Below are 21,171 nucleotides of genomic sequence, written 5' to 3'. Positions count from 1 at the left end.
ATTAAAAAATCAATAATATTAAAAGTTTATTTGCATTGATTTATTTTAACTTATGAAAATAGTATCATCTTATTTTCATAAATTCTCCAAGATAACACAATTTTTATTTATGTTATCTAAGTCTGGCTTGTAGCCTATGATAAGCTTATTTTTATGTCTGAGTCGACATTTTCTAAGACCTAGTTAGCCTATTAACCTACATTAGAAACCTATTATTTTATATATATATATATATATATATATATATATATATATATATATATATATATATATATGAACAATTAAAATAATATATAAGTGGACTAACAAACTAAATAGCATTAGTAAGCTAGGCCCCTGTTATCGGCTTATCGGGTTGACCTATTTTCACCTCTATTCAAGAGTAACATGCCACCTCGCCATACTCAATATAATCTTTAGTACAATATCTGAGGACTTAGCTAATAGCATGACACCTCGCCGTACTTTAGTTATTACTTTATCCTTTCAGCATGATTAAAAAAAAATCATATAAAGTCAGTTTGAGAGATCTGATAAGTCGGACAAATTAATAATTTGCATGCTAAAAAATTTAGAAAATATGTATTCATATGAACATGAACAATTAAACAGTAAAAAGGGGGAAATTCAGTACCACCTAATTGGGCGAGCTAAATATTGATATGAACAGGTGAAGAATTCAGTAGCACCTAAACAGCATGAGCTAAAACATCATCAGGCATTGAATTTCTAGCTTCAGAAGTAGGTGGGAATAAAAAAAAAATCGATATTATTCCTATAAAAAATATAACAGCGTGCAAAGAGACTAAATACTCTTGCCGAGCCAGACTCCAAATTTTATCTTCCCACCTGGTTAATGTTGCATAGTCACCCAAAGCCAATTCAGAGGAATTTACATTAGCTATTCATTTGTTCAATACCTTTACTGTCATCTGTCGTGTCCTCGTTACTGTCTCCTCCAACTTCAGCCATTGCCCCATCCTCAGAACTGGATGCAGCCGAAGTTGGAATTTCACTTTCTGTTTGAGTTGGATCAGGGATACTGAGGTTTTCATCCAGAGATGCTAATGGTGCAGCATCAATCTGTTCATCCTTTGTTAATGTAACATTGGATGCCGGAGATGAAGAGTCGGGAGCATTAAGATCATTGTTCCCTGATTCTGACTCAAGTTCTCCATTGGGAAGAACCTCAGAAGGGTCACTGGTATCTAAAGACTCCCTCCACTCAACCCACTCGACAGGTTTATCAGTGCCAACAGGTTCTAATTGCAGTTCTGGTTCAGGTTCTGCTTCTGCTTCTGGAGAAGACGTTGCAGTATCAGCCAAGTCTTCATCTTCACTAGCAGCCACGTCTCCACTGGCATTTTTAACATCCTCCTCAGCATTAGGTGACGGAGAAGCAAGAGAGCCAGTTGACCTTTCCTTGGCTACTCGATCTCTATCATCCTCAAAAGCAAACCAGTTGGAATTTGTGAAGAGAGACCCACTGCTCTTACCAAGGCAAAAAATAAGGTAATATGTCAGGTAAAAACCACCTCATAATCAGGTACCAGGCATGACAGTTACACGTGAATGATCAACAAAGGAACACAATACTTACCTTTCATGGTCATCTCCTAACCGCAAAGAAGATATAACAACTTCCGCAGATTCATCATCAAAATAAACATCCTGTCGGATATATATTATATCAGATATCTTACAATTATCAACGAATCGAATTGAATCTCACCTGAAGATCATATGTGATAGAGATAAACATGATAAATCACCTCAAACAAAGCAAAAGATGTGTGTCCTACACTCGCAAAAGTAGTAGATAAACTAGAGATGACTAATATATTGGCTGATGAATGACAACTTGTGGCTAGAACTAATTATTTGAATTTATAATAAAAAAGATGTAGCTTCAAATATTGCTAAGATCAAATTACTACTTCAAACTTACTTTTTATTTTATGAAACTAACATCAAAGAATGAAAGAAAATAAACCCCAAAAAATCATTAGTTCTCTGATTCCATTTTGTACTCCATCGCTATATATCATCTATGCTCATGGACACAAGATAAATAACCATCTTTATTATTGTATCATTACTTTCCTGATTTTTTCACTTTCATAATCAATGGTTCAATCGGGTTTCTCTTTTTCCTTCTTCCCATCGGGTTCAGGCTATTATAATCATTAATAAATTACTGCAAACTAAAATGAAATTACTTCTAGAGAAGGTATTCCAACCCAGAGCTCAACAACAAACAACACAAGCTCAGCATGGAGGAAAAAGCTTAAACTCCACTTACATACTTGAGAAAAACATAGTTCTAACAAAAAGCTTCACAATGATTTGAGAAGCTACTACAATTTTATAAGCTTGTGAAAGAAGGGAAGGTCTTGGGATGTCAAAAGATTTAGAAACTGGATGATCAGAGTAATGTCAAGATATGAATGTACAATGTATTTGCAAGGTGAACCTACCTAGATATACTAACGATACAAAAATAGAATGAGATTGCGATCAGCTTGGTCTTGCCGTCTTAGGCTAATTGCTTTAAATGAGAAAAATTATCCAAGTTTTAATCTCTACATATTCAATCATGTGTTCATTCACATCAATTCCAACACTCCAATTATTATTTGAAAGGAAAATAAAAGCATACCTCATCGTCTCGTTCAAGAGAGTGAACCTGAAACACAAATATAAATCATAAATCCAGAGCTTATGACCATATCAATTGATGTCACAAATCATTATAAGCAACAGTACCAAACCAACCAATAAAAATTAGAGAAAAAAGCCATAGTCGAAGAATCAAGACAATTAAAACGTAGGTCACACCAGCAGGAATTTATCTTTCAATATAATAATTAAACTCCAATGCTACACATAAAAGATCAAATAGGCCGTTTGTTGTTGCAAAATTTTCACCAGAAATTTGGGATAAAATGTAGCAGCTGTTGCGATAGAATTTGAGAACTGGTTGTGTCAATTGTAGATAAATAACAACATTCCTACAAAAGGATGCTGAAGCCAATCAAATTCCCGAACACTGGAAAAACTAGTTATTTTCCTCACTACTCCGATTTGTTTATCCTTGCTCCCAACAAAAATATTACTTCTTTCTGTCTTCTTCAATTCAGACTGAACCATGCCCTTTTCAGTTAAATACACACAAATCGCCTTTATAGGTATTTTCTGGTTATTATGAAGAAAACTATCGAGAGCCTTTGCAGGCAGTGACTGCTAGGACACATCCAGAATCAATTCCAACTGAAATTGGAAAACTAATCCTCCATTAAATCCCAATAAGAATTTACAAATGTTTCAGTTTTCCATTCAGATCTGTAAAAAATTGATATTATAAAATACCATACAGCTGCAGATACAGAGCTGCTCCACAAAAATTACTGTACCTCATCCATGTCTTCATCATTATCATTATTATAAATGTCATAACGGAAGGCCTGACTTAAGTTATTTGCCAATGCTGCCACATCATAATCCCGATCCTGGAAATCATCCTCATCACTATCCCTATTTCTGTCATGCAATGCCGTCGGTCTCCTATAAGATCATAATTTTAAATCATCAGAAAAATCTTTAAAGGGCACAAGAAACAGTGTTCTGAGTTATGACCAATACAGAAGATGCCCAGTAACGAATCACAATAAAGCTGCCCCAAAATTTAAAAACCTAGACAATCTTAATACAACAGACACATACATTTTTTTCCTGAAAACCCACTATTAGATGCTTTGGAGCCCAATTTATCTAAGTGAGCAATGGTTTATGTTTCTAATAGAAAATATTAGTGTCAATTGGAGAAGATCAAGATATAGTTTGAAGGTTCTATCAATTGCATCATGTTAATTTTTTGGCTCAAGAAATGAGGATAACTTTTTACTATGGAGCGATATTTCTAAATATATGCTTACCAAAAAAATTTAAATGCAAGACGAAATTCAGAAAGAATGTCTATTTTTAATTTTTAAGCTCATTCAGATAGTGCAAAAGGAGATCAAGTGATCAACCATGGGATAGAAAAAGATGCAGGTCAAGAAATACGACATACCCACATGCCCATTGAGAGACATTTTCCACAGCATTCCGGTTTGATAAAACATTCATGTACCAATCTGTCCATTCACTAATTCCCTGTAGATTTGAAAAGTTTGAAAATAAGCTTCATGACTACACGGCTAACTTCTAACATTAATTTTCTGTAAAATATTAAAACAGATGACAACTATCGGGATTTGATAAGAGAACAAAATTGATCAACAGATGCCAAATAGCAGTTAGCAGTTTGAGTTTAAACAATAGAACGCCGTCACAGATTTGTAACAGACCTGCAGATGCTCCTGAATCACACTGTTGTTATTCCCTAACTGGATGAGTTTGTTACATATACGGGTCAAGTGACCTATGACTCCTATCCTGGGTGGTGATTTATCCTCAGCTGGTGATGTCGGCTGCATAAAAATATTTTGCAAAAGGTAACTTTACATTAAAATATTTATCATAAAAAAAAACATTAAAGAAGTTGATTCATTATTTCATTCACGCTGATACAATATTATTTTTCGGGAAAGGGGGACAAGGTGGAAGGGATCTTGACCTTGTTTGTACCAGCTTCTAATGTTAAATGCTTTTCCGCTCGAATAATTTTCCCAACAAAATCACAATCACGGAGAATATGTTCCTGAAGAGAAGATCTCTTGCTCTCCAAGCATGATATTATAATGTTTTCCACGTGGTGATGCAGAAAGTTATTGTAAGGATACCTGTGACATTCAAATAGTGTATCAAGGCATAAGATCAAATGACTTCAACACAAGATAACAGAAATGTTGAACGTACTCGAAGAACAAGTTTATAATTCTTTGTACTGCTCCAAAATCAATCAATTTCTCCTCAGCAGCTTCGCTACCAACAGTTAATAAGACTGATATAAACTCTACAATCTGAAATAACAAATGTTCAGTAAATACAACAGAAGTGCTGCAATATAACTTTCCAACATCTATAAAAATCATGAATAATATATGTATGAAAATAAATTAAAACTGTTGTGAAAGAAAACATTAAAAACTCAACAACCAGTTGTCAACAGAATTAAATAGTCAAATGTGGTAAATCCTGATTAATATGTTAACCTTCAAACGATGTTTTCCAAGAGGTGGTTGTAACTTGCCATAAGTAGTTGGCAAAAGATTTTCAGCAGAAGAAACATCTAAAAGCTTGAGTAGATCACCTGCAGAAGAAACATCTTTATAATTACACAGAGAGATTAAAACAATATAAAGATGCATATGAAGATGCAAGTTAAATAGCATAGTGTTCATTGACAAACTATCCTCCCTCATTACATGATGTCAAGCTGCTCAGATATGGTTCTATCATCAGCAATTGTGCACATATTAGAGTCATCCTCAACCCAAGAGGGCATATTATATTTGCATAGATCATCTAAGCAACCATGTAAAAAATGAAAACCTGCTACTATGGCCTGTGAGCAGCCATTTTCCATTTACAACATTTGCATGCTTCCCTTTGCACTGCTTCATTCAATGGTTTCTTTGAATTTTTCCCTAGTGGTCAAATTGCCCAAAAAAGTTGAGAATAGCCCAGCAAATTGGCGCCCACTTCTTAACCCTCTGCTATTTGTCAATCATTTGTTGACATCGAGAATCAACCCAACATGAGCAATATGGCTGGCTTGACCACCATGAAGCATGAGGAAACCTCCACACTGGTGTTTCCATGCAGTTTGGCTGAAATCTGGCCCCATTATCTGCCATGGTGGCAATTTAATAATGCCAAAGCCCACATACTTCAAAAATTGAAAATTATTGGAGTCACATGCAAACTAAAAGTGACAATCTTTTGGAACAAATTTTTTCTGCAAATATGACAATTATTATGGGACGGAGGGAGTGTTGTTTTATTTTTTATACTTTTGTATCCCAATACTTCTCAAATACTTCCACAGATAAGAGGAAGGCTCTTAAAAGGAATTGATACTTCAGAGGTCAATGTATCAGGTATTTTGATGTTCCAAAGGTGGACCTTAAAACAGTGCCAAGTGTCAACTATAAATGAACCTGCTCCTAAGGCATGTGTTGAAGCTACAATTCAAAGCAGTCATGAAACTCACGGTAAGTTTCCTTGCCCTAATACAGGACGTATTAGCCCCTACATCCCTCCCAGAAAGTGTGATAACCATATTCAGGACTTGATTGTTGAGGAATGAGGACTCTAACAAGAGTTTAGTTGTTGCGAGTGTTTATGGCAAGTCAATGGCAGATGGCGATGCCAACCATGGTTCCTTGGAGCATGTACCTAATCCTAAAAACGAGCACTCAAGTCCAGTAATCAATTATGTGAATCAGGGGCATGTGTGGGCAGGTATGGCAGCGGCTAGCCAATGCGGGCTGCTGCATAACACTAGTAATGACTCGGATGACAGTATTTGTGAAACCCCTGTTCAAATGTGAGTCATGGTATGAAAGTGCTTGTTGAGCTTTTGGGATGAGGATGATAATTCAACTGAGGTTGGCAATTTTAGTGGTTTTGTCCGATGCCTCAAAAGCATAACTTGAGAAAGAATAGAAAGACCTAATTATATATTTAAATGATTGGTCATTTTAGTGGTTTTGTCCGATGCCTCAAAAGCATAACTTGAGAAAGAATAGAAAGACCTAATTATATATTTAAATGATTGGTCATTTTAGTGGTTTTGTTCGATGCCTCAAAAGCATAACTTGAGAAAGAATAGAAGACCTAATTATATATTTAAATGATTCTTATTTATTTTGCATGGGTTTTGGTTTGTCTACGGATAGAATTATCACTCGTCTTAGATATTTCTCAAATACATCCAAAAATACAACTTCTCAACTAAGGATACGATTATCACCACCCTCACTTTTTTTGTTTTCATACTGTTGGTGGGGAGGAAGAAAAATGGGTCTAAATGGGGAGGAAACCTTTGGTTAACATATCAAGAATGTGGTACCTTGACAAAATTCTGTATCCAACATAATTGTAAATTTATGCTAAATAACCTACATGAGTGTCACCATGTGTTTGGGTGTGTGGCAACTTATCTAGGTTGTGTCTCATATCTTGGATTTTTAGAAAATTTTCAAGCCCATGTATCAATAACTCAACATTTGTATCATACACATCGTATTATGCATCTGGGATACTTATATGCTATATAGAGCTCATTCATGATAATACTAACCACATGATAAAAGTTAATGAGTTTAATTTTCATACACTAACAGAATAAAAAGTTCTACAGTATCAGCACATCACAATCATTCATATGTGTGACTTTAGAAGTATTATGATAAATAAAAGTCAACATTATTAAGGATATGATTGATTGACAGTGTGAAAACTCTACACTGATAGTTGATATGAATTAAATCCAAAGTTTATATCTAATTTCAGGCCAAAAAATAACAGGTTATTGGAAGGTCATGGTTGATGGGGGAGTCATACCTAAGCTTTCTAGCATGCCTTCAACAATCTTAGGATTTGCAGTTACAGTGGATTCGTTAGTCATTTGACGGTTATAGGAATGATAAGCTCCGAAAGAAATTCTCCTCGGGTCTAGCAAAGATATGCATATAGATAACGAGTTAACAAGAACGGATTTTGGCCGAGAAACTTCTAGAGCGTGACAGAATAATCTTCCTATAAAGCTGCAAATAGAATATGATATCAGTTATCACTCGGAGAAATAAATGTATCAACTTCAAGTTACAAGAAACTGATGTAGAATTGTATGGGTATAGTAAAACTATAAATGTTTTTTACCTTGGGCTGGAAATTTTGGCAGAGAGCCCCGCTGGAGCAAACCGTGTAATGGCACAGAGTGTTTCCGCTGTATTAGTATGCACTTCTGGAGAATCCTATGCAAGACACGCCAAAGGAATGTACGGTCAATAAGAATGTATGTCCTGGCCTTCTCAATAAAGAGGATCTGGTTATGCACAAGGTATGTTCTGGCCTTTGTAGATTGGAATGGGTTTAAAGAAGTTTTATCATAGGAAAGTGGTAGTATAAGTAACACAATGATAAGATACCCAGCAGTAGAAAAACAAAACTTCAGCATGAGTGAATATGGTCAACAGTGCAATACAGTTATTATTTAAATCCTATAACATAGGAATGCCAAGGAGAAAAGCCACCACACACACACACCTCCCACACAAAAAATATCCTAACAATCTTATTACAGCAGTAAGGAAAACAAAATGTACTACGTACACGAGCATTCCAATTTCCAATCCAACCAAATACATCACATATAGCATACAATGCCATGAATTTTCCAAACTCAAATGACTAACTTTCATGGAAAAATCCTCTGTTGTCTGATTAGGAGATGTGCATCACAAATATGATTTTAAATTTGATCTACATGAGTGTTTGATCTCAAATAAGGATTTTCTACAAGCTTTCATAGTCCCGTTTAGCACTTCTGTTATTTCAAGATTTCATTGCTTGATCTCTAATACTTAATTCAGACTTGGTTCAACTTGTTATTCCTCACACATAATTTTTATAAATAAAAATCCAACCACGTGAATAGAAAGTATATATCAATGAAATCAAAAACAGACAAGAGTATAACTGAATCATTCAATACTCGAACAATTATTATTTATTAATATTATTATAATGTATGTATTGAAAAGAGGCAGCAGCAGATAAAAATTATATAGCATCAATGCATATTCACATACTTACCCTATTTATTTGCATTACATGTGAACTTAATATACAAATGTTAACATGCCCAAATCCTGTAGACATTTTTAAAAGTAAGAATACTCACTGAAGAACTGAACTTGTCCACAATCATCTCAAGTACATCAGTATCTTCAATCCACTTCATCGCATCCACGTGATTTACATACATATGCTCATCTGCGCCAATCAAGCGAATCAAAACCTGGTTTGTGGAAGAGAAGATTCACCATTAGAATTAGCAAGCAGGCACACATTGATGTAAATGAAGATATCTAGTTTTTTTATTTGATAAGGGTTTTTAATTTCCTAATATTTATGGTTTGGATTTGGGATAAATCAATTTCGATGGCCTGATTTGTATACCATAATATATGTCCCAGCAAGGACAATTTGCAGACATTCTTACCAAAGGTTGAGCAGCCCGATTTCTGAGCGAATTGTATGAAATGGAAAGCATTTATTGAACAGCTTGAGAGGGGGGTATGGGAAAGTCTGTCTATTTCAGAAATGAATATGTTAGGAGCTGTAACTATGCTTAATTAATGTTGTAATTAGTGTAAATTCCACAAATCAAGGAATCATAACATTAACATTATTATTAGAATTAATCATATAATACTAGGAATCCTATAAGCACCAATCAAATCAAAATTTTAGAAAGTGAATATTATCCTAAAATTCTTGTTTATATCAATCCTTAGGCCCCAAATTACGTAGTTATAGAGTTGCCAAAAGTTGGGAAAGGGAAACTAGACACTTGAACCAATAGATGCGTTCACGATGACGAAGAAAGAGCTTTTTATCATAAACTCCTCAATGAAGGAAATAGTAATCTGAGTTCTAATAGACTTCAAATTCAAGGGGAGGGTCAAACTTACTCCTACTAGAAAAGAAAGTGATATTCTGAAGATAAAAGAAGCAAGGTTATTTCTCCTCGCCAGCCTATCGCTCCCGTGCCTTAACCCCTTTGTTTAAAACCTTAGACTCTAAAGGCTTTTGCTCCCAAATTATTTACCTACAGACTTCAAATGAAATCTCTGACTACAAGCTAGCAATGTGCATTGTGCTGCTCAATCTTTAAATGTGGGTGACTATGTTACAGTACATGTTTGATTTAAGATTGTTTATTGATGTTTGATATTTAGGATTTTTATTCTATTTTGAAATATCTTCTTCCAGATTAGAATAGGCTTAGCTTATTAATACCATTGGTTTGTTGATCTATAAATAGTTCTTAGTGTAAACATTTGGACATTTTTTATTTGATTGTGCTTTTGAGTTATCTTCCCTCAAATCGTATCTGGGGTCGGACGTTGGGAAGGAGTAATATTGGATTGTGTTGCACCACACTCACACATACACTCACATGAAAAGAGAATACAAAGAGGTGCAAATATTCAGTCACCAATGGAAGTAAACAATTATTTAATATTTTAAAATAATAATTCCAATACAAACTATTGACAACGAATATAGGTAAAATGATGATATACGGTAAATCAAAGAATAAATGTTGCCAAAAACCAACCTCCATGATAGATGTAATCCCAATCAACTCAACTAGTTTCTTCACAATTTCCTGGTGAGCCTGGATAACATTTAAATTGATAATTGCAACTCAATGAAAGCATAAATCAAAATAAACAAGAAAAAACAGGTTAAGATGTTCTGAACTTACTTGAACATATTGCATGAAAGGAACTGTCTTGCGTAACAACAGGCATACAACTACCTAGCAGCATAAAAACTTAATTAAAACAAGGGCGGGGATCATTTATAGTAGAGCTACATAAAAGTAAAAGTGGTGACTATTTTTAACCAATCTGATTGATTTGTAACTACCTAGATTTATGCCGGGTTTTTTGTCTGTAACTGCTTTATCAGTTTGACTTTTTTGTAACTGCCCATGGTGTGCCTATTTAAATAAAGTAGGGAAATAGAAGTTTTGGGAGTTAATTATTTCAGTTTGGTGGTTATTAGGGAGAGGGCAGGCTCTGAAACAACCTATGTTCTTTTGTAACATTTATGTTTTCATTTCAATTCGATAAAAATTCATTTGTTCTTCATTTAAATATTGTTGGTACCAGTTTCATTTTGGTGGTTATTAGAGAAAAAGGTAGAGAATTGAAAAGAACTTGAGTTCTGATTTCAAAGGATAAGTATTGGCCAACTCAAGCAGGATAAGTTTTCATTTCAAATAATCTAGTCAGAAAGCATGAGTAAGTCTCGAGCTGATGGGTTTTTTATGGGCAATATCAACTATCCACGTCCACGCCAAAATTAATTCTAAGCCATAACCAAATATGCAGGGAAATTACGATTTGTACAAAACGGTACCTTGCTAAAATATCCAGCTAGTAGGTTACAATGGGAGTGATTTGGCTCCAAAAAGGAGAATAACAAATTCATCGACTGCCAAAAAGTAATGCAGTCAGTCCATCAAAGATTAAGATCAGTAAAAAAGGTTGAGAAAACAAATTCTTGTATCTTACTTCCTCATCTTCTACAAGAGTTTTGAGTATGCTATCAACTTCACACGTAAATATCTCGCAAGCAATAAAAGGAAACCTGTTACAAGACAATAACAACAAAGATGCATCACGATAAAAATACAGCAAAACAGGAATTTAAATCAATCACCAATTTGTGCAACCTACTTAAAAGTCCGCTTCTTTTCAGCATCCTCAGAAGCCTCTTCAACAATGTATCGTACCAATTGTTCAACTCGTGCTTTGCCGGACAAACTACAATAGATAATATAAAATAGCAATAAGTGATATATAAAAACCAATACTAGTGCAGTCAGCTAATAAGAAAATTAGGAAATAATGTCATCCAAACATAAAACATATTGTCAGTATCCAAGCCAAAGAGCTACATAACAAAAAAGCGTGCAGAAGAAAAAAAATATTTCATAGTTTACTACATGAAAAACTACATTTTTCCACCAACAATCTCCTACAGGACGGAATGAGCTGTCCACCAAAGCATCCATAGATTTTTCAGTATGGAAAACAAGGAATTTTATTTACATCTTTATGAAATACATTCTTACTCGAAGCAGCTTCTCATTTAAAGCACTTTCTATATTTCTTTCATATTTTCAAATTTTGCAACAAACAGATGAAAACTTGTAAAAGTGATTATTTTGTTTTAAAAACTGTAATATATGGGCTCTAGGTTTTCTATATATGTTTTCACACTGTTTAGACAATACGATAATTTATTTATCAATCAGAAGAAATTTAACATTAAACCAGATGACAGTTTTCCAAGTCCAATCAGACAAGCAAAACTTATATAATTGCTGACATTCCAGGTTATGAGAGACTCACAAGTCAACAAAAATGGAAACTCAAATCTACACTTTGTTCCCAAATCTAATCTATTCGGATATAGATGCAAAAGTCTGATTTGTTAGAATATAAGGGATCATTTATTGATTTAAGCAAGTATCTTAATCTTGATTATAACATTCTTAGGTCTCACCCCTGATTCCAGAACAATACTATGAAGTCAAAAGTATTTATTCTCAAGTCAGTTAATAATAAACAGGTCTGATGAATAATATTATAATTCCATAGGGATAATTTCTTCAACGCCAGAACAGACCAGTAATCTCTAATAAGATATAAATCTGATGGTGGAAAAGAAGACCATTACAAATTTATAAGGCGACTATTAAGAGCCTTGCATTCTTGAATAATTTCATCCTCATCAAGTAGTTCCTCCAAAGTGAAATTCTCCCTATCCAAAATGGTCTCCACCTGCAGGACAATAATACACCAAATAACAGTCAAATCAACCCAAGAGGTATCTAAATTCCATATTAAAAGTTAAATCAAAGAAACATAATGGTATTCCAGCCCCCAAAGAAACATCAATCAATAAATATAATCCGAGTTGCGGAAAATAGCAAAATGCAAAAATTTCCCTATGTGAAAACAGCAGAGTGTTCCCAGAAAATAGTGGAAGTCTCATAGTCATAGCAGTAGAAATAAGTCAATCACAGAAAAGACATGCTGCATATAAATAAAAAAGGGAATGGAGGCAAAGAAGATTATACATATTGAAATATTTCTTACTTCGGTGAGTATATGAGTAATACTTACTGACCCTTCACTTTTCCTATTTTAAAAATAGGTCATGTGTACATGGAGACTCTAAAGTTTTATTATTTTAAAAATTCTAAAGTTCTCCTTTTCCATTATTGCTGCTACATCCGCTAGCCAAAACTAGCACTGCAGCCACTACTGCCCTATACTGAAATGAGGATAGCGTCGCGGTTTTCATATCGCATCCACCAAAATCCGCTATGCAATAGCCTTGCCATTTGACAATACTAACATAGAAGCCAGCCTGCTCTAATAACATCCAAACTTCATTCGAGGACAAGGAAAGGTATTTTTCAAGCACGACTTAACCACCCAAGTGACAGATAGGGGACTTCATTTTACAATTTTATGGTTCTCAAATATGCTTCTTCTTTTATCTATTTCAGAGGACTTCATATCCTCTTAATAGAGTATTTTCCCTATGTTTTCTAATAAATTTATTTTTACAATAGAACATTTTGCTTGCATGTAATTTACTAATCTATGGGGAGGAGAAAATAAAGATAGAACAAAGGAGTCAAAACTAACACGTCTATTACAAATAAAGAAAGATAAATGATATTTGGAGTTTCAGATAAAACATTAGAAATGCATGTGGTAGTGGTGCTTGTTAATTCGATTGTAGGAAATTTTGAGGTTAGGAACTACTACGGCAAATCTGGCAGAGGATGAGAAATCCTCCCAAAAAGAAATCAAAGATGATTGAGCCAATATTAACTTAAAAGAAACCCTCCAAATCTCTTTTGCATATCAATAAAGGGAAAAAACATCTAAAGTAACAAAAAGCATAACACCAAACTGAGGCAAAAAACAATTCTGTTTACCAAAAAGTATGGAGAAATGAGTCTATAAAAATGCAAGCAATTTCATAAAACCTCAGTCATACATATACTGGAAAAACCTTCAAGGGAAAATGTTCAAAAGGGACAGGTCAGACTACGAGCCCTCTGATTAAGGCAAGGAAAAGCTTCTAAGAAAAAATATCCACCACTCAAATATCTTCCCAAAATTTGAAACAAGAATGGAAAAGTAAAAAAAAAAAAAAAAGGTAAATATCCTTACTAAATTTTAATAGTGGAATAAAGTTACAGATTATTGCTAAAATCAAAGTTAACAAAGCAAAACTCCTCATTTATATCCAAACTTTACACCACAGAAAAAACGTAGATGAAACTAGTACTACTGCAATTCATCTACTCGAAAACAACAAGAACCCTAAGCCTTCCACACTCATTAGTGTCATTCATCTACCCAAAAACAAAACGCATCTTAAACCCTACACACTGATCCATTCATCATCTATCTATGTACACTTATCCACCATTATTTATCTCAACTAGAACTGTTCAAACCATTCAGAACAAAATATCAACTAATAGCAATCTCCTACTTCCGATAGTCCAATACTACACCTAAATTTAAAATAAATAAAAATCTCAAAAGCAGATATCAATTATCATCGACTTGATAAAGCAGTAACTACAAACTAGCCATAATACCAACACACGTCGCTGTATAATATAATCAAACAGGGAGGTACAAGCACCAATTAACAAAATCATAATCTAGAAATTAAAGAGAAAAGAACACTGTGGTAACTTCATAGCAAATCAAATACAACAATACTCCATTTTCAACATTTTCCCGAGAACCAAACGGAAAATCAAATCCTAGTAAAGACTGCGTCAGAAAACACACAATTCAGTGTCGTTGCAGCTTAGACGTAACAAAGTTGAGATTTCGGAACTCACCGGAGACGCGGTGGACAAACCAGCCATTCGCCAAAACATGTTGAATTATCTGAATAGAAGATGGATCTGGTAACGGAGAAACCCTAGAAACGGAGCGAATTGAAGGAAATGTTGTAATTGGATGGGAAACCCTAGAATCGGGAACGATGAGACTCAGGGAGATCCAATCGAGAGAGAGAAGAACACAACCTTCAATCGCGGGAGAAAGATCGTTTACAAGTGTACAAGAGCATTACAACCAGTATAATAAATAAATATCATATACTATTTTCTAGAATTTTAGTTAAATTTAAATATCCTTTCAAAAATAAACTTAAATATTAAATATCCTATTTTATTACACTCGTTAATTTTGAATACAAGTCAAAATAGATACTATTTAATTTTCGTCAAACGAAACATATATAAAATTAACGTTTTTATTATGATTATTTTATTGGTAGAACTTGTTACGTGTTATAAAAAATTTAGGAGATTCGTTGTAGGAAATAGAGCACATAAGAATGAGCACATGTTAGTAATAATTATATGATGGCATATAATTTTGTGTGTGTTCACTTTTTTTTTTCCATCTTCTCCTCTATTGAATGTGTCTCTCTTCACTTGCATCATCAATATTATCATCATATATGGTTTCTTGATTAACAAATCATATATATGTCTTTAGTATTATAGGTAAATATGATAATATTTGGTTGTATTTTTCCCTTTGTAGTATCAAGCACTCATCTTTCTTAATTCTTTAACTTAGTTATCAATTTTTCAAAATTATCATTCTCTCATCGATTTTATATTAAATTTTCACATCACAAAACAGATAGCTGAGAATAATCTTTGACTCATAAGTTGGTTAATGTTTCCCAAAACTGCAAAAAGAAAATATTAAAGATATAGTTGTTCAGATAATCATTTTTTTAAATTGTTTACTTATCACGTCATTTGTTTTATTTCCATGTAAACAAAATATGGATCTCAATTTGGGTTCGTTGAATTATATTTTCTATAATTTATTCTAGATGTGTAGAATAAATTGTGATGAGTCTGGTTGGTGTTAGAAATTTCGGAAAGATTAAAGGGATTCAGGCTTGAATCGTGAACGCAACACTTTCCTTATAGTATTTCAAGCACTCTCGATTGTCTTAGAGTTCTGATGCATAAATACCCAGGATAATTCAGCCTTATCGAGTTTGCGCAAGACCAGCGAAAACCCGAATGCAGGGAAGAGTGTCTGGAATTATTTAGGGGATTTTCGGATTTTGTGTGTTGTATTCTGAATCCGGATTTATGCTTTTATAGGCCATGTTGATATTGTTTCACAAGGTAGCGACCCTTGGTGAAGCAATGTCCTTTTCCAATAATCATAATGGTTGGCCTGCAGCATATTTCACCAACAGTTGCATGGTTTCGCCTTTGCAATATATAATGAAGAGTTGCAATCTCCGAATTCAAAATTCAAATCATAGGCACTGACCAAAAGGGAGTGCTCAAGTGCCGTCTACAAGCCGCCACTAGCGCCTTACGCCCACGGACCCGGTCCCGGTCCCGGAGTCGGAGTCGGAGCCGGAGCCGGTGTCGCCGGTGGCGACACCGGCGAGTGGTTGTAAGGTTAGGACAAGTGGCATAATGCTTTGGACCATCATATGTGTTCATGTGGCACTTTATCCTCTTTTGTCCTTTTGTTGAGTTAATGATATTAACTCTTTATAAGGACTTACAAAGTGAGTAAATCTTCCAATGTGGGACTTTATCTCATGCATTTATTAGCATTAACTCACTTCCACCATTTGTCATTTTGGAACACACTTGTATTTAATAAATTACAACAATCCCCCACTTGTTCTAATAATGACAAATCCAATTCCAGAATATAGAAAGCAAAAAGTGTTAATACAGTTAGGTATCTTTCGATTTGAACTTAACCTTAGTAAAGACAACGCAAAGCCTAATCGGAACATTAGGTAGTTATGCTTTGAACCATTATCCCATGTGATCATACTGGCGTTGCTATACACACACTTTTAGAGGTTCTTCGCCTACATATCTCGCCTAGCACTATTTATGGCCATGTGCTTTTCCTGTTTTCATGAATTTTTCATGAGAGAAACTCCAACTCTCACCTTAAGACGACACCATTTTGAAGTTCATATAGGTGAAGTTCAATTCGTATCTATTTCTTGAGATACGTATCCTCCTTGATACAGAACTCCATTAAGAGTTTCTTTGAAAACTCAACCCTCAGTTTGTAATCGTCAACATTATCGCGGAATGTTGCATAACCTTCTAAATCAACGACTTGTTGTTACCCATTGAATCTTAGGTTAAGATATGTTAACTTCAGATTGGGTTGCTATCATTGTCAGAACCCTTATTCAAGGAGTTTTAATCCCATACCTTTCGAGGTAGTCTTTACTAAATCTCTGGCCAGTGGTTTAGTAAATGGATCAGCCAAATTATAGCTTGTTTGTATATATGTTAGTGAAATGATCCCATCCTTTATCATTTTTCTCACGAGAGAGTGCCTAAGATCTATGTGTCTAGACTTTCCATTGTACACTTCACTGAACGCTCTAGCCAAAGTGGCTTGACTATCACAATGTATCAATACTTTTGAAACATTGTCTTTAGCTAACGGAACCTCCAATAAGAGGTCCCTTAACCATTCTGCTTCTTGTCCAGCAGACGCAAGAGCCACAAACTCTGATTCCATGGTTGAGAGAGTAATGCATGTTTGTTTCTTGCTTTTCCAAGAAATCGCACCTCTAGCTAATGTGAATATCCACCCAGTTGTAGATTTATAATCTCCAACACTTGATATCCAACTTGCATCGATATATCCTTCTAGTACGGCAGGAAACTTACCATAATGAAGGCCAAGATTTTTGGTCTTTAACAAATATCCGAAAATCCTAGTTATGGCCTTCCAATGTTCATCGTTTGGATTGCTAGTAAATCTACTCATCTTACTAACTGCAAAAGCTATGTCAGGTATGGTGCATTGCATTAAGTACATTAGACATCCAATTGCACTTGCATATTCCAGTTGTTCCACGATTCTCCCATTGTTCTTTTGAAGTTTGACACTAGGATCGAATGGAGTGTTTACTTCCTTAAAGTTTAGGTGTTTGAACTTTTCCAACATTTTCTCAATATAATGTGTTTGATTAAGTTCATAACCCCCACTATTTCGTTTTACTTTGATCCCTATTATAGTGTCAACTAGTCCAAGATCTTTCATCTTGAATGTGGAAGTCAAAAATTTCTTTGTTTCTAATATTCCATTCATTTCATTGCTGATAATCAACATGTCATCAACATATAGACATAGAAATATCACAACACTTCCGCGAACCTTTGTGTACAAGCATTTGTCACAAGAGTTTGGAACAAACCCATTTGAAATTATGGCGGTGTCAAATTTTTGATGACATTGTTTTGGTGCCTGTTTTAAACCGTATAAAGACTTAACAAGTTTGCATACCTTTTGTTCATTTCCAGGAAGCATGAAACCTTCTGGTTGCTCCATGTAGATCTCCTCATCGAGATCTCCGTTTAGGAATGTTGTTTTAACATCCATTTGATGAACAATAAGGTTATTCAAGGAAGCTAGTGCAAACAGGATTCTAATTGTCGTAGTTTTTGCTACCGGTGCATATATGTCAAAATAATCGACACCTTCCTTTTGTCTAAATCCTTTTGCTACTAGTCTAGCCTTGTAGGTGTTTAATGTATCGTTACTATGATACTTTTTTCTAAACATTCAATTGCATCCAATGGGTCTTGATCCCTTCGGAAGATCAACTAGTTCCCAAGTATGATTTGACATAATTGAATCCATTTCATCTTGGATAGCATCTTTCCAAAAAGAAGCGTCCCTAGAAGCCACTGCTTCTTTATATGTTTTAGGATCATCTTCTACTTGAAGAATAATAGGAATTTTATGAACATCATTCTTGCTATTTCCTTCAACTAAATAAAGAGAAATGAGTTGGGAATTGATTTCATCTGGTCCTAGATCCTTAGTTTTTTGTGCCCTTTTGCTTCTCCTTGGTTCTGATTGTGTTTCAACAATTCGTGTCGAATCTTTGTCACGAGATTCTTCAATTGTGGGATTTTCAGGTCCCTTATCCTTTGTGATGAGATTTTCAAAGAATTCCACATCTCTGGATTCAACAATTACATTAGACTCTAGATTTAGAAGTCTGTATGCTTTGTTATTTGGTGCATATCCTACGAAGGCACATCTGATTCCTCGAGGACCCAATTTTTTCCTTTTGGGATCTATGTTCTTGTAATAAGCTACACACCCCCACACTCTGAAATAACCAATACTTTATGGTCTTCCTTTTCATTTCTCATATGGAGAAATACCAGTTGTTTTTAAAGGAATCATGTTCATTATGTGACATGCGGACAATATTGCTTCACCCCATAAATTAAATGGTAATTCTGAATGCATTAATATAGCATTTATCATATCTTGATATGTTCTATTTTTTATTTCGGCCATGCCATTTTGTTGTGGTGTGCGGGGCGCAGAACATTCGTGTATGATGCCATATTCTTCACAGTATGCATCAAATTCTACTGAGAAATATTCTCCGCCTCTATCGCTCATAAGTACTTTTATAGTTGTACTTAATTGTTTTTCTACTTTTGCTTTATATGTCTTAAAGCCATTAAAAGCATCACCTTTATGCTTTAAGAGATATACATGTGTGAACCTAGAGCAATCATCGATAAACGTTATAAAATAACGGTTCCCCCCACGGGTCAACATACCATTAAATTCACACAAATCAGAGTGCACAAGATCTAACACGTTTGTTTTTCTTTCAACACTTTTGAAAGGTTTCTTTATCATTTATGATTTAACACATATTTCACATTTTCCGAAATCATGAATGTTGCATGATATCAAACCGGATTTAATTAGTCTATTCATAGTACTAATACCAATATGTGCCAATCTAGAGTGCCATAAGGAAATAGATTCAAGCATATAAGTAGAATTAGAAATTTCATTAATAATGTTGTCGGTAGTACAAAGTTTGATCATTCCTTCAGCGGAATATCCTTTTCCTACAAATATACCATTACGGGTCAATATTAATTTGCCCGATTCATATACAGATTTAATACCTGGTTTTCCCAATAAGTCCCCACTAACAAGGTTTCTATTCATATCAGGAACATGAAGCACATTAACAAGAGTGACTTTCTTTCCGGAAGTGAAGTTGAGTTCGACGGATCCTGTTCCAACAACTTTAGATCGCACTTCATTTCCCATTTGCACTTCTTGTCCATCATTGACTTCGATATAGGTTTTGAATGTTGTTTTATCATAAGATACATGCACAGTTGCACATGTGTCATACCATCATCCTTGCACTTTGCCTTTGATTTCCATAATTTCGCTTACCGTAGCGATTATGTCGTCATCGGCATGAACAACATTGACCTCATTTTTGGACTTATTGTCCCTGCAATCTCGAGCATAATGTCCGGGTTTTCCACATACATAATAACCATTTTTAGTACCTTTTGGTCCGCCAAAATTTTTGAACTTGTTGTGTTCTTTCCTTGGGACGAGATGGTTTTTCATGCCATCATATTTTTTCTTTCCTTTAGCGGCAACAGCATTTGCTTTAGCAAATCCAGCAGACTCAGTTTTTTCTCGATCCTTCGTTTCCTCCTCGATACGAAGGTGTTTCTGAAGTTTCTCCAAAGAAAAGTCCTCAGAACTATGCAGCAATTTCTTTCTGTATCCTTTCCACGAAGGTGGAAATTTTGCTATTATTGCACCGACTTAGAATGCTTCAGGAATGTCAATTTTCACGAGTTTTATTTTATTCACGAGAACCTGTAACTCGTGTACTTGTGCAAGAATCGGCTTGGAATCCAACATCTTAAAATAAAAGTATTTAGATATTAAAAACTTTTTCGTACCTTCTTCTTCGGCCTTGAATTTGAATTCGAGTGCGTTCCAGATTTCCTTTGCGGATGCAGTATTGGTGTAGAGATCATAGAGACGATCAGATAATGTGTTCAAGATGTGTCCACGATAAAGCAGTTCGTCTTCTTTTTGTTTCTTTCTCTCCTTTTTTACTTCATTAGTGTCATTATCAGTTGGTTCTAGAATTGCCTCCAGATCAGGATCCAAGACATATTGAATTTTCAGGGCGGTCAGGAGAAATGTCATTTTATCTTGCCAGCGGGTATAGTTTATTCCATCGAAACGATCTAACTTAACAAGGTCCTGGTTCATCAGTTTGATGCTTGAAACAGAAGCGTCGGTGGCCATGATTTGAGATACTAAGACTATTAGAAATTTCGGAAAGATTAAAGGGATCCAGACTTGAATCGTGAACACAACACTTTCCTTATAGTATTTCAAGCACTCTCGATTGTCTTAGAGTTTTGATGCAGGAATACCCAGGATAATTCAGCCTTATCGAGTTTGCGTAAGACCGGCGAAAACCCGAATGCAGCGAAGAGTGTCTGGAATTATTTAAGGGATTTTTAGATTTTGTGTGTTG

At 34.8% G+C, this 21,171-nt stretch overlaps 1 protein-coding gene across 2 annotated transcripts; it reads right to left on the bottom strand.

The window, feature by feature from the left end:
• Positions 1-534: 534 nt before the first annotated feature.
• On the bottom strand, positions 535-14,894 carry LOC127075499 (uncharacterized). 2 transcript variants are annotated; one of them, XM_051016966.1, is made up of 19 exons: positions 14,636-14,894; positions 12,433-12,536; positions 11,427-11,513; positions 11,262-11,337; positions 11,107-11,181; positions 10,448-10,501; positions 10,298-10,357; positions 8,855-8,971; positions 7,831-7,925; positions 7,513-7,715; positions 5,157-5,254; positions 4,861-4,964; positions 4,619-4,784; positions 4,350-4,472; positions 4,073-4,155; positions 3,414-3,564; positions 2,660-2,686; positions 1,601-1,671; positions 535-1,486 (listed from the first exon to the last, which is right to left on the bottom strand). In XM_051016966.1, the coding sequence occupies exons 1-19, from the start codon at positions 14,672-14,674 to the stop codon at positions 898-900; spliced, it is 2,322 nt and encodes a 773-aa protein (XP_050872923.1). In that variant the 5' UTR covers positions 14,675-14,894; the 3' UTR covers positions 535-897. The 2 variants fall into 2 exon arrangements, with proteins under 2 accessions (XP_050872923.1, XP_050872929.1); XM_051016972.1 differs by lacking the exons at positions 10,298-10,357; positions 10,448-10,501; positions 11,107-11,181; ... (2 more) ...; positions 12,433-12,536; positions 14,636-14,894 and adding an exon at positions 9,176-9,263.
• Positions 14,895-21,171: the final 6,277 nt, after the last annotated feature.

Source organism: Lathyrus oleraceus, chromosome 1 (assembly GCF_024323335.1).
Source record: "Lathyrus oleraceus cultivar Zhongwan6 chromosome 1, CAAS_Psat_ZW6_1.0, whole genome shotgun sequence".
NCBI lineage: Eukaryota > Viridiplantae > Streptophyta > Magnoliopsida > Fabales > Fabaceae > Lathyrus > Lathyrus oleraceus.
Note: the sequence above shows the minus strand (reverse complement) of the source record. Positions and strands in the feature narration are given on the sequence as shown.